Here is a 12,774-nt window from a genome sequence, read left to right as displayed (position 1 = left end):
GTATTATAGTAATCTTAAAAACTCTCTGATTAAAAATCTATAACATACAAAGGATCAACTATTCTCCACCGACAACTATTGTACTGTGACAGCTGAAAATTTACGTTGATTTTTTCATCAATTCGATGACGAAATACTTAAGAGAATACCTAATTTTTTTTTAGAAAAGTTAAGATTATTTCGTCATTATTGCCCCAATATCACTCAGCACTGTATAAATAATATTTGATTAAGTACAGAATATAAATATGAATAGAACAATTGTAAGTCTATTGGATCAGTAGTTCCGGTCTAATAGTTTTATATAGGCCCCGCGCGCGGCACCCTTTAGTCCGGAATGTAGGAATAAAAGAGAATTGAAAGGACAGGCTACACATATATGTTTGTTTATCCGTATAAAGACTACAAAAGGCATAACTGACGGACCTTAATTTAGAGTATGATGGAAGCATATTTGAGTTATTGCGCAGTTATCGCCACCCACCACATATTGGTTATTAATCAGTCGTGTTTGGTTTGTGACACGTCAGCAGACTATCAAATCATTAATTAACACACTCCTGCGAACGCGAATTGTTTCACCAGTTATTTAACTACCATGCTATGTTTATGTTTCAGTCTACTCAGGTGGCCTACGGTAAAAGACATTTCTTGAAAAAAAAATATTGATAGAACTTCAACACCTTTTTAAGTCTTGTTTTTTTATTCTTTAATATTTGTATCTCATTGCACGTGTTCCACGCAACACGTTATAAAATTCCATTTACATGGGCTTAATACGGTTGACATACGCATTGAATTGTGAACACATGTAGATCTTAGCTCACTGAGATATGACACGTCCCAACAAATTTCTTTCGTCTCGGAATATGGAATGACTCAGTGCCAACCCATCTCACTCCATTGTCATATAGAGATGACGAAGCGAATAAGGCTAATCGGGCTCTAGGTAGGTTTACCATGTGGCTTCAGTAAATTTGGAGGATTTTCAGGATTTTCCAAATCATAAAACTAAAGGCATAATTTCTTACTCTTACTCTTCGACACATGAATTTTTGATTTGAATTCTTCTTTTATGCCGATTTGTGTTAGGATATTGTCAATTAATGAAATATAAATTAAAATACTTATCCCACAAACGACAAAGTTAAAGAGTGTGAAATTATATTTATAGCGGTCGCTGCTTCGGAAATAATACGGGAGCAAAAGGAATCGGTTGTGCATAGTGGACAAATTGAATCATAGATGAGTCAACAGAATGTAACGCGCCCTAAGGAATGAATGTATCGCCAGGAAAAGACTCACTACTAAGCCGCTAATTGAAAACATTGACTCATTACTGAATATTTTCTCCATTAGTTACCATTTGTCATTTAAAATAAATGAAAATTGATACACTTCTCAGTATAAATACTTGAATAATCACAAAATGTTGGACGAAGTCGCAGTCATTAGCTAGACATTATTATACATGTAAAATGTTATGTTTTAATATTTAAATACTTCGTGCTTACAAAAGTAACAAAAAAAACAAGGATACGCGAAAGCAAGATTTGGCTAAATCAAATATTTATTTTCAAGATCCAAAATTTGCTTGAATTCACAATATAATACTTAAGTTATTTTGTCACAAAAATGTTATTATTGTTCATCTCTCTAACAATAATATAAAATATAAATATCTCTCTCGTTTTGTATAATACATTTATTTGTCAGAACTTCCGTGGACAGTGTAGGTGGTGGGGCTTTGTAGCAATAAAAAGTATTAGAGTTATAGAGGAAGTAATTTGCGCGCGGGCGGGATGTGATGACGCGCCAGCCTCACCTTTCCTCAGATACTCGTATCAATACAAAAACCAATGCAGTGAAATCCTTTAAAGTCGAGTTTTGTATGTCAGGCTGTAGTAGGAAATATTACTTTCTTTCAAATGAAGCAAATGCTTTAAGATTATCTTGTGAAAAGCTTACTAAGAAATAATGTATGAACTCGTTTAGGATTATCTTAGGTATTTCTGACTTAGAACCTTGCAAATTTCGATGTGATGCTGATTATCACTCGCTTGAGTGATATCAGCCGTCTCGAGGATGACGTGACGTCACGGTGACGATTACGATAATTTATGTAATGTGTTTGTTGTCAAACGTAATGTCAGCATTCCTTTGTTAATTACGCAACATGTTAGCGATATTCTTCTACAAAATTCAGTTGAAATGGACAACTTATACCATAATTTATAATGTAGTGGTTGTTATTTCTCTCTGCAAACTTTTTGTCCCACTAGTCATCAGACACATCGCATAGCGCGATCAAACATTACTTTCTATTTAAGTTCGCTCTGTGCTCCGTCAGATCTCGGATTGCAACAAATAAAAATAATTGGCACATATATTTGTCTTCAAAGGCATTCGTAGATCTTATTTAGATTCGAATCCGCATATTTGAAAGTAATTTACGTCGGCACTGTCCCGCCGCAACTGTTAATAGCCTCGCAGACCGATATCTAGATGTTACTTCAAAGGCCTTCAAATGGCGAGTCGCCTCATCCTAACGTCGAGGAAATCACGTCGTATGCAATACGATTTATACTATATACATTTGGTAATAGAGTATGAATTGTGATGGCGATAGGTTGTGGCATACGAGGCGGCAGAAGGAAGTGCAGGGAGTGCAAGTGCAAGCGGCGGTATCCGAGGCTGGAGCGATGCCAGGCGCTGTGGCGACCGCCGCACACTTTGCCCTTCTCGGTCGATGACTCCGACTCTAATTTACTACGATTTGCATGTCACTACTTGTGGAAAGTTTGCCCAAGCGACGATTGTTGCAAGTTCACCGCTACTTGTTGATAGTTATAACCATCCATCGAATTAAAGACAATTTAATAAATAATATAAATTATTCTTCTGCAAATGAGAAATTGAAAGTAAATATCAATTTGCATTTAATTTATTATATATGAATCCACCAACGTCACAATAGTCTTTAATAATTGGCATGGCCAACAAGTAATATAGTATTGTGTTATCTGTGGGCATGACGTATCAGGTGTACCATTTATAATCACACCGATCCATGCACGGTCGCTTCATAAATTTACGAATGGGTGGGCGCCGGGCGTCACTCTCCCCGCGTGACGCTGTGAGTGACGCGAGAACTTATCGGGAAAAGTATATGATCATGATATTGGTTTAAAATAACGGTATAGTGGAGCTGGTTGGGCTAGAGTTGCCGTGCCGGAACATTTGTGATGTTACTATACCAAAAGTGATATCTTCAATATAAAAAAATATCAATTGTCCTCGTCATTTATCGGGCGGATGTTGCAAAACCACGAATGTTATAGTGGTATTACGTAAATAGAAGTAGGTAGTAAAGTTCTCGCAGTGCACCATTCCATCAGATAGGACAGGAAGAGCTATTTGTAGCCGGGCTTCAGCTCGACGCATTAGATCCCGAGCGCGCTGTCAATTGACTGCAGCAGTACTGACTGATGTTTCCGCTTTAGATCGATTACGATGGAATAAACACGATAATTAAATAATGTAGTAACAATTTTATTATATGTTAAACACTTTAGTCTGGTTCATTAGCTGTGCCTCTAAACGTTTATATCTCTGACATTTTACGACCGACGAAGTTGTTAAGGATTTTGTTTTGTGTCAAAATAACCATACGTCCTGCCTGCACTGGATTTGAGAAAGCTTTTAGCATTATGATTCAATTCACAACACTATGACTATTAAATAAAATTAGAGGGATTTATCATTCTAAAATATTTACAATTATATAATAGACATGAAATATTAACTGGCCTTCAATCACAATTTCTGCGCTCCGCTGGACATTGACGAGCGAAGTTAATACGACTATCAAAGCATTAGTACAATTTATAGATGGCCAGCCGGACGTCGCGTTATTTATACAATGGTTGCACGCGGAGCTGTGGACGTTTTGTTTACGACGTAGCAAGAGCTTGCCAGAGATAAGGCTCCGGCGCCGGCCGCCAGATAGCGCAAATGTCTTTCAACGACTACGAACTGCAGGAGAATCCCGTCTCTGTTCTTCCGCTAGATGTAGGGTTCCGATGGGAAACTGATTGAGAAGAAAGAGTTAGGCCAAGGAAAACGCAGAAGACCCTTAAACAATCTGTAATACATTCATCTCTGTTTTATTTGATATCAGAACTCTTCTCTTCTCTCATAACTTAAAGCTGCATTGTCTTTGTCGCTGGATAAATGAATTCGTCTCTTAAGTCAGGTTGATTGTCAAGATGGAGATCACATGAGCGTCGCTGACGTCTTCTTGGATTGACGTCTTTCGACCGCCGCGGCGCGCCGTAAACAAAACATTGGCACGAATAGAATCGACGTGCATATATAGATACTGGTGAACCGAAAACTAAAAAGCTAAACCGAAAACTATTTTAATAGCCATTATATCAATTATATATTGTCGATGCAATTTTCGGGAGACCAAGGAATCAATTCTACAGGATTCATATTGGAACATCTCCATTTAACGCTTATCTTAGGTATGGTCAAAACCGAAAAGATGTAATATATATTGAAATCGCCAAACATTTACAATTAACATGTGACAAAAGATATCCGGTCGTTTGTTTTGCGTGTGTCTGTCGCGTCGCGCACTTAGTGCTCGCTAATTCCAAGACTGTCGGGTGCTAAAACTAACGTTTGTCCGCGATCTGACGGACAATTTCCTATATCACGGCAATACAGTCACATGAGAATCCTTGGAAAGGCATTAAAGGAAATGTGTTTGTTTACGCTGCGAATTCGCAATAGTGCGCATAAAGTTATTATCTTCAAAGTAAGCCTTGATAGAAGACGAAGTAAAGGGAAAACGTAAATTTTATAATCGGCGCAGTTAGAAAAGTAAATAAAGTGCAATGAAACGTGTATCTCTATGAGTTATCAAGCTCTGCATCCTGCTGCAATCTCGTATGTTACAAAATGTTGCAGACTTTGCATACGAGTAGAAAATCAAATACTCCAGCAATGCATTTGCATCAAATTTAATATCGAAACGTCCGCTCCGCTCAAAAGCCGGTTATATGTTTACTTATGTTGAATATATTTGCTGACCTTTGCTAAATTCAGCCTTCAAAAACTTCTTCAATATTTTATAATAGCTTTGTTCTCAAACAGTTATTTGTTTTATTTAGTAACCAATTTTATTAAAGTTTATTGGATGATCCATCTGCTCAGCTGTTTTAGTTTTCTGACGTCAGATGAATATTCTCTCTTCTAAATGTCACTTAGTTCAATAATGTGTCTTACCAGTAGTTTTGAAGGGGCCGATATTTGTTTTTATTTTAAATAAATATTGGAAATATATTTATGTATGTTACGATTGTATTGGCACTTGTTATCTATCACGGTCTCTTTGACAAGACAGAGACAAACAATATTAGTGACGGCAGAAAAGTTGACAGTGAGAACCTGATCATTAAGTTAATTTGTGCAATGCAAATGTGACATTATCTACGTAATAATGGTTTGTTTAATTGTTATGCATATTGTCATAACTTCCAGTTAGTGGTTGCAATGTACATACATCGGTTCTAAGAAATGTAGTTTACGCAATTGTTTGCGATGGACAGGCAGCGGTACAAAGGTCATCAGGCTACACACTCAGCACCTGATTCGACATTCTAAATTCATATTTTGTACTACAAGTTTTTATATTAACTGGATATACATCTCCTCATTTCTAGATGTTTATCCAGCTTGAATATATTATTAATTACATAGACGAAGTGCACTTGTCAGCCCATAGAGCAATTGCGTCGCCCACAAGCGCATACCAGGAGTGAATGAACCCCATTGTGATAACGCGTAACACGTCCTGCTGACGACAAGATCAGAACAATGTTGTCGCTCTCCTTCGCAGGATTGTCCATCGCATGATAATTTCAAGTTTGAATGATATTTAATGTGATGGTAACTATATAGTAAATAGATGTCAACGTTTATAAAAGTACACAGTATACCTAACAAAGGAGTTTACGCACTCCGCCGCTGCGCCGCTGCGCCGCGACGGACGGTCCGTGCCGATATTGTTTCACGGCAATTAAGCTTGCGGTAGGTCAGCACTCGCATTTAGTCCGTAGCCATAATGTACTCTATAAATCTCTTGCACCTCTGCAGGCGAAATACACAGTTCATACTCCATACCATACGCTTACCAATAAATCTTATGTTTAAGACTTTGGTTAAGAGTCGTTTCATTCATTAGTTGCCTCTCGATGTAGCAAGCAGTTTCTCCCAGTCCCTCTCCCCACTACCATAAGGGCCAGGTGGACGTTATCTTCCGTTCAGCATTGTGATCACCAACTTTACAATGTAACATAAACTGCATGCTTCCTATGAAAGTAGATTGCACACGATCGACCCGATACACAATCTTGTACTTAATTAATGATTTATTTCTTTGCGTACAAAAGTGAAAAAGGAAACAAATGCCATGTAGGAACTTAAAAATTAATCTTAGATAAATCTTTATTGAATCAGATTAACTAATACCTAATCTAAAAATATGAACCCACAGATAGAGTTAACATTCTAACACCAGTAATTTTATAATATCATCTCTTCTATGATGTAAAATCGCTTTTAATAAACAATAAAACTTTTTTAGTAATAAAAAGACAGCCTTTTGACCTTTCATAAGTGTGCAAATAATATCTGCCATAAATTATCAGGAAATATTGACATGTAATAAAAAAACTTGTCATGCAAATACAAGGAAATAAAATAAGGAAGATATTATAATTATCTTATTTCAATACCCGCACTTCCTTATTTTGGCGAGTTGACTACACAAGTATCGCTTTTTATTTGTGAAATGATAATCGATCGGAAGTGCTCGGGAATACGGCGCGATGTTCTTTCTGCTTTTATAAATGTTATTGTTTGACAAACATTTATAAAATGTTCTTCAAAAGAAATGAAGGCATGAATATGCTTTTGCCGTGTTCAATATTTGTTGGCATTAGTGTTACTTTTATAATATTTTACGGTAGTGTATGATAAGGAAATTTGCTCTTAATCCCATCTACAAAGATAAAAATAAATAACAAGACGTTTAATGTGACCTCAAATCTAACATGTTTCTGGTAGGAATATATTCTTCATTCTGTTTAATATTTATGAGAACAAAACAACATCCTTTTCATTACTCAGTTCATTAGATAGTAACACTGAACGCATGCAAATGATACGCTCTGGAGACATTACAAGGGCTTCCTTGTCCCGTTGCCCGTACAGCGAGTAAGCTATTTTAAGATCAAGGAAGACCACTGTACTTAATCTGTTCATGATGTTTTATTATTTGCAAAGCTATGATAAACGTTATTGATAAAGCAATTTCAATACATAATACCAATAGACAGCCTCCATAAAACATTAAAAAGAAAAGTCTTTAATAAATGACTTAGTAAAAGTGTGTCGAGAGTTGTGTACCGGTCGGGCCTCTATCGCAGCTACACGTTGCTTTATCAATAACAAATGGACAATTAATGATCGCTCGTCAGCGCCGGGCTAATTTTACCTCGGCTATCTACGCCGCCGCGACGCGGACGCTATCGGACGCCGGTCGCCGTGCCGCCGTGCCGCATTCGCTACAAAACGACACAAACGCTCCTGCAAATAGGCCTAGACACGATCCTTAAAGTTCCTTTTCTTTTTGTTTGCGTCGAACTTTACATCCAGCTTACATTACAACCGCTTGTCGCTTCCATACCAGGCGTCTCGGCTCTCGGGCCCCTGCAAATATCATTTGTTACTGTGTACTTAGTACGCACTGTATTACTAAACACTTCATTATTTTACATTCAACAAATCTTTTGAACATCCAATAACATGCCTAAAAAAGTGTAACTCCTAGTTGGTCTGTACTTCATTTGAAAGAAACAACAACAGCCATCGGCAATCACAGATTTTCCTTGCATTTAAACAACCTTGTAGGCGTCAATAAGGTGCTAAAATTGTTGGTGAATTTGTGGAGAGGGGCGTGGTGCGGAACAGAGAGCCACATGCTTTGACATCATCAATGACATACGAAACAAAGCTGCAAGAGATGTGCACTTAAATAGAATACAACTCATATTTGTATATTCTCCGATGATATTTTTTCATACATAAATATAATTATAATCATAATCTTTATACAATTTTCATCGATAATTTTAGCATATTAAAGAATTTGTTATTTCAATTTGCATAGATAAAGTGCCAGTGTTTTTTTCTTTTATTTTGTCCTTCTCAATACGAATATGATATGTGATAGAAATCTTCAACTCACAAACAATCTCAGACATCATCTCTATGTAGTCGATAAGCTTATAATATATCTGTGTTATTTTGTTCATTAAAATGCAAAAACATATAGGATTATACTTCTATTTGAATTTCGCATTAATTTAAATGAGTTTTCTGGATTTGCAACTTAATATTTTTTTTTCTCACGGCTTAATCCAACAACATTCTAAGAAAAATAATTAATTTTTACTACAAATACTTGTACGTTTTATATGAATTTTAATGTGATTGAAGGCGAACACATAATGAAATAAATTTTATGATTGATTTACAAGTAAGACCATTTTTTCCACTATGCGGCAGAAGTAATCAAATGTAATTTGCACCATGTCTCGCTAACTAACGCTATAGACATTGCTTGTTTATGTATTCTAGTGGGGAGCTTTGAATAGCGCGGCAGTGTAATACCCTTGTTATTTAAATGGCATAATGAGAGTTGCAATTGAATGATTGCTTGTTGGAAAGATGGCACAATTCCTGTCACTTATCGCTAATTTACATCTATTGCTCGCTCCTTGAAGGTCGAAATGTCATTCTGAGGTCACTCGGGACTTTTAGGACCTGTGAAATATCTACCATTCGCGAGTTTAGAAATCGCAATATATTAAAGTCTAAAGGTAAAGTGGTTGCTCTATTAGTAGAAATTAGCAAATCGATAAGTAACCAAACAAGTAATAGGAATAATAACGCATCGTCAGATAAAATATCCTGTGTAAATAATGTCTTATAACAGTTCTATAGAGATGGGGACTATAAATTAATTTTGTATTTAAGTCCAAGAAAGGTATGACATAAAGACGTCATGTCCGCATGTAAATTGAAACCATGTAGACGATATCATCGGCCGCCGGCGTTATTATAAAATGTTCGTTATGTGATCCTTTGCGCTGTACGCAATTAAGATAATATTTATATATAGTATGCATGTCCTCGATTTTCTTCTCGTATTTCGTTTCAACAACTTTACCCAAATATATTCTTAACATTTATATTACGTACTCACTTAATTTAAGAAATGAATGAAGAAAACCTTGGTATCGTATTTTAAACGGGAAATTTCAAGCGGGTCAAATCTCTGCCGACACTTGAATTAAGTTAATATAAGGAACCATAATTTAAGTGTTTGGCCGTTCATGGGGTTGCAGGTGGAACAGCGCGACGTGCCGGGCATCGACTGCGCACACCTCGCCATGGACACCGAGGAGGGCGTAGAGGTCGTGTGGAACGAGGTGCAGTTCTCCGAGCGGAAGAACTTTAAAGCGCAGGAGGACAAGATTCAACTCGTGTTCGATAACCTCACACGGCTCGAGCATCCCAACATTGTCAAGTTCCACCGCTACTGGACCGACACGCACAACGACAAGCCCAGAGTAAGTTGATTCATAAACAACATCGTCAACAACCAAGGATATGAACTATCGCAAACATTAATTGATATTGGTGATTGGTTTCAAAATTAGCATTGTCAGTTTGCATTAGATTTAGTAACAACAAAATTGTGTGATCAGGTGATATTCATAACGGAATACATGTCGTGCGGTTCACTGAAGCAGTTCCTGAAGCGCACCAAGCGCAACGTGAAGCGGTTGCCGCTGCAGGCCTGGAAGCGCTGGTGCACGCAGATCCTCTCCGCACTCAGGTACCACGCTCACTTCTGTGTACCCATACTAAATAGTCAAATACATTCTCCGTGGAGAGTTTAACAAAATATATTAATTGATAGTGTCCAAATCGCGTCGGTCGTGTGTATAGATAATTTATATCGAGGAATGCACGTGTCGTGTTTGCAGTTACCTTCACGGCTGCGTGCCGCCCATCGTGCACGGCAACCTGACCTGCGACACCATCTTCATCCAGCACAACGGCCTCGTGAAAATCGGCTCCGTGGCTCCCGACGCCATCCACCACCACGTGAAGACCTGTCGCGAGAACATGCGCAACATGCACCTCATCGCGCCAGAGTACGGATGTAAGTACACACCGTGCCCCGAGCGCCGCACACCCACACGCGGTTTCCCTTGCTCGGATTCTTGCCGCGCTGGTCGCTTGCTCCACCTTCACGTCTAAAAGCTTCACTTTGAAGTTCGACTCTCCGTTTTTTTCAACTTTAACCTTGTTTATGTTCCGATTAACTTTTGCGGTGAAGCGACGGCGACGCGCCAAGGATTTCAGCAGGCGAAACCGAGTAGTGACTTGTATTTATTGCAACTTTATTTCCCCCGCATCAGCATCGCAAATGGTGACGCCCGCAATGGATATCTACTCATTCGGAATGTGCGCGCTGGAGACCGCCGCTCTTGAAATTCAGGGCAACGGCGACTCGGGCAGCCACGTTACGGAGGAGCACATCGTAAGGACGGTCGAGTCGTTGGAGGAGCCGAGACAGAAGGACTTCATATACAGGTACATTGCAGGTCTCCGCGAGGGCGCGCCGTCCCCCCGCGTCTCCGGTGAGTGCTTGTACCTGCGTGCTCGCGCCCAGTCCCGAATGTCGACACTCACATGCCCCGCTCCATGTTTTCAGGTGTATAAATAAGGATCCAGCAAAAAGGCCGACGGCGAGGGAACTTCTCTTCCACCCCCTGCTCTTCGAGGTCCATTCCCTGAAATTATTAGCGGCGCACACGCTCGTGAACACCACTGGTCAGTTTACTTTTTCTTTATCAAGGTTTAACATCAATGCGAGGGTTGTCGGCTTCTAGTTATACGTAGTCGCCGTAAAGTAATTCGTAGATAACAAATTGCCGAAATTTACTCGCGTATCTGGATTTTTATTTTTCCACGTTCAATCAGCAAAAATAGTCGCATCATCGATATGAAATGTAAGCTCCGGCGTGTCGTGTTCCCGCAGCCAACATCTCGGAGACTATAACGGACGAGGTGGTGTGCGGGGCGGGAGGTGCGGGGGGCGGGGCGCTGGCCTGGTGCGTGCGCGCCGGACAGCGCTGCGAGCTCGCCGCGCGGGACCTGCAGCCGCACGCCGAGAAGCTCGAGAAGTTCGTCGAGGACGTCAAGTGAGCCAGTAACTTCCAGCAGTGGGCGGAGGAGGACGACGTTACACGGTGTATTTGAGTAATTTGATGCGCGGTGTGTCAGGTACGGCATCTACCCGCTGACGGCCTACGCGTGGGGCGCGGGGCGCGCCGCCTCCCCGTGCGAGCGCGCCGCAGAGAGCGCGCCCGCCTCGCCCGAGCCCCGCGACCTCGAGACCCGCCGCGTCGTCAACATGATGTGCAGCCTCAAGCCGCGCGCGCACCACGACGCGCACGACCTCCTGGTACACACACACACCCCCACATGCCCCCCTCACACCCCACACACACTAACATTGTCACATTACGCATTGTGCAGATGACGATCCTGCTGCGCATGGACGACAAGATGAACCGGCAGCTGACATGCGCCGTCTCGCGCCGGGACTCCGCGCCCGCACTCGCCCACGAGCTCGTGCAGCTCGGCTTCATACACGAGGTGATTACGACGCCCTCTCCTCGCCCTACCTCCCTCCCTCCCTCCCTCCCTCCCTCACTGACGACCGTGTTGCGTGTTGCAGGCGGACCGCGACAAGCTGTGTCGGCTGATAGAGGAGTCTCTGCGCGGTAGCTTCGGACAGTGCGCCCCCCCGCCCCGCGCACACCAGGTCGCCAGCTAGTACGCCCGCGCCCGCTCCCCGCCCGCACGCCCCCGCCGCGCCCACAGCAGCGCCCACAGCTGCGTCCACAGCAGTGGCCAAAGCAGCGCCCACAGCAGCGCCCACAGCCGCGCCCACAGCCGCGCCCACACCTGCGCCCACAGCCGCTCGCTTCATACTGACCTAGTTATATTATGTTGCGACAAACGTGTCGTGTTACAATTCTGCACGTAAAAAATGTAACATTAGTTGTAGCAATGTCCTTCACTTACAATACAATCTAATAAAGGTGAAACTGGTTAACGAGAACGTGGTGCCGCCATGTCTCCTGCTCTTTTCTTAACAGAAAACATTGTAAGCTGATTAAAAACATCATTTAGTCATTTCCAAATCGCTTAAACAAATAACATTACAAATGTTCAATTTAAGCTACAGTTTAAGTAAAAGTTTGATAGACCGGTACCAGCAGACAACTATTCGCTTTGTCACTTATCTTAACTTGTACGTAATTTGAAGTTGTCACACACACCGGCTCACTGTTCACAATGTTACTGGTGAAGATGTTCTACTAGACAACTTCTGACGTGGAGTTGACAAGACAAACTTTTACATTCACTTAAATGGTTAATGTTTTGACTTACCACAAATATTACGTATTTCGTTTTGAAGTTAACTTGTAAACTATATTATCTACTAGACTTAACGCATCTAGATAAAAGAATACCTTGTGTACACTAGTGGCTGACATGTGCGCCAGTGGCTGACATGTGCGCCAGTGGCTGACATGTGCGCCAGTGGCTGACATG

The 12,774-nt window shown here is 40.8% G+C and overlaps 1 protein-coding gene across 1 annotated transcript in view; it reads left to right on the top strand.

The window, feature by feature from the left end:
* The window catches only part of Madm (MLF1-adaptor molecule), a 31,800-nt gene extending 19,032 nt beyond the window's left edge, over window positions 1-12,768 (top strand). Inside the window, exons 2-10 of the mRNA XM_013325140.1 lie at window positions 9,483-9,707; window positions 9,846-9,976; window positions 10,128-10,306; window positions 10,566-10,740; window positions 10,862-10,980; window positions 11,189-11,351; window positions 11,434-11,614; window positions 11,689-11,808; window positions 11,891-12,768. Coding sequence (XP_013180594.1) covers window positions 9,483-9,707; window positions 9,846-9,976; window positions 10,128-10,306; window positions 10,566-10,740; window positions 10,862-10,980; window positions 11,189-11,351; window positions 11,434-11,614; window positions 11,689-11,808; window positions 11,891-11,989 — 1,392 coding nt within the window. The 3' untranslated portion in view covers window positions 11,990-12,768. The remainder of the gene's footprint in view (window positions 1-9,482; window positions 9,708-9,845; window positions 9,977-10,127; window positions 10,307-10,565; window positions 10,741-10,861; window positions 10,981-11,188; window positions 11,352-11,433; window positions 11,615-11,688; window positions 11,809-11,890) is intronic.
* Window positions 12,769-12,774: the final 6 nt, after the last annotated feature.

This window comes from Papilio xuthus, unplaced genomic scaffold, assembly GCF_000836235.2.
Source record: "Papilio xuthus unplaced genomic scaffold, Pxut_1.1 DF824888.1, whole genome shotgun sequence".
Taxonomy (NCBI): Eukaryota; Metazoa; Arthropoda; class Insecta; order Lepidoptera; family Papilionidae; genus Papilio; species Papilio xuthus.
This window is presented reverse-complemented; position numbering and strand designations above follow the sequence as displayed.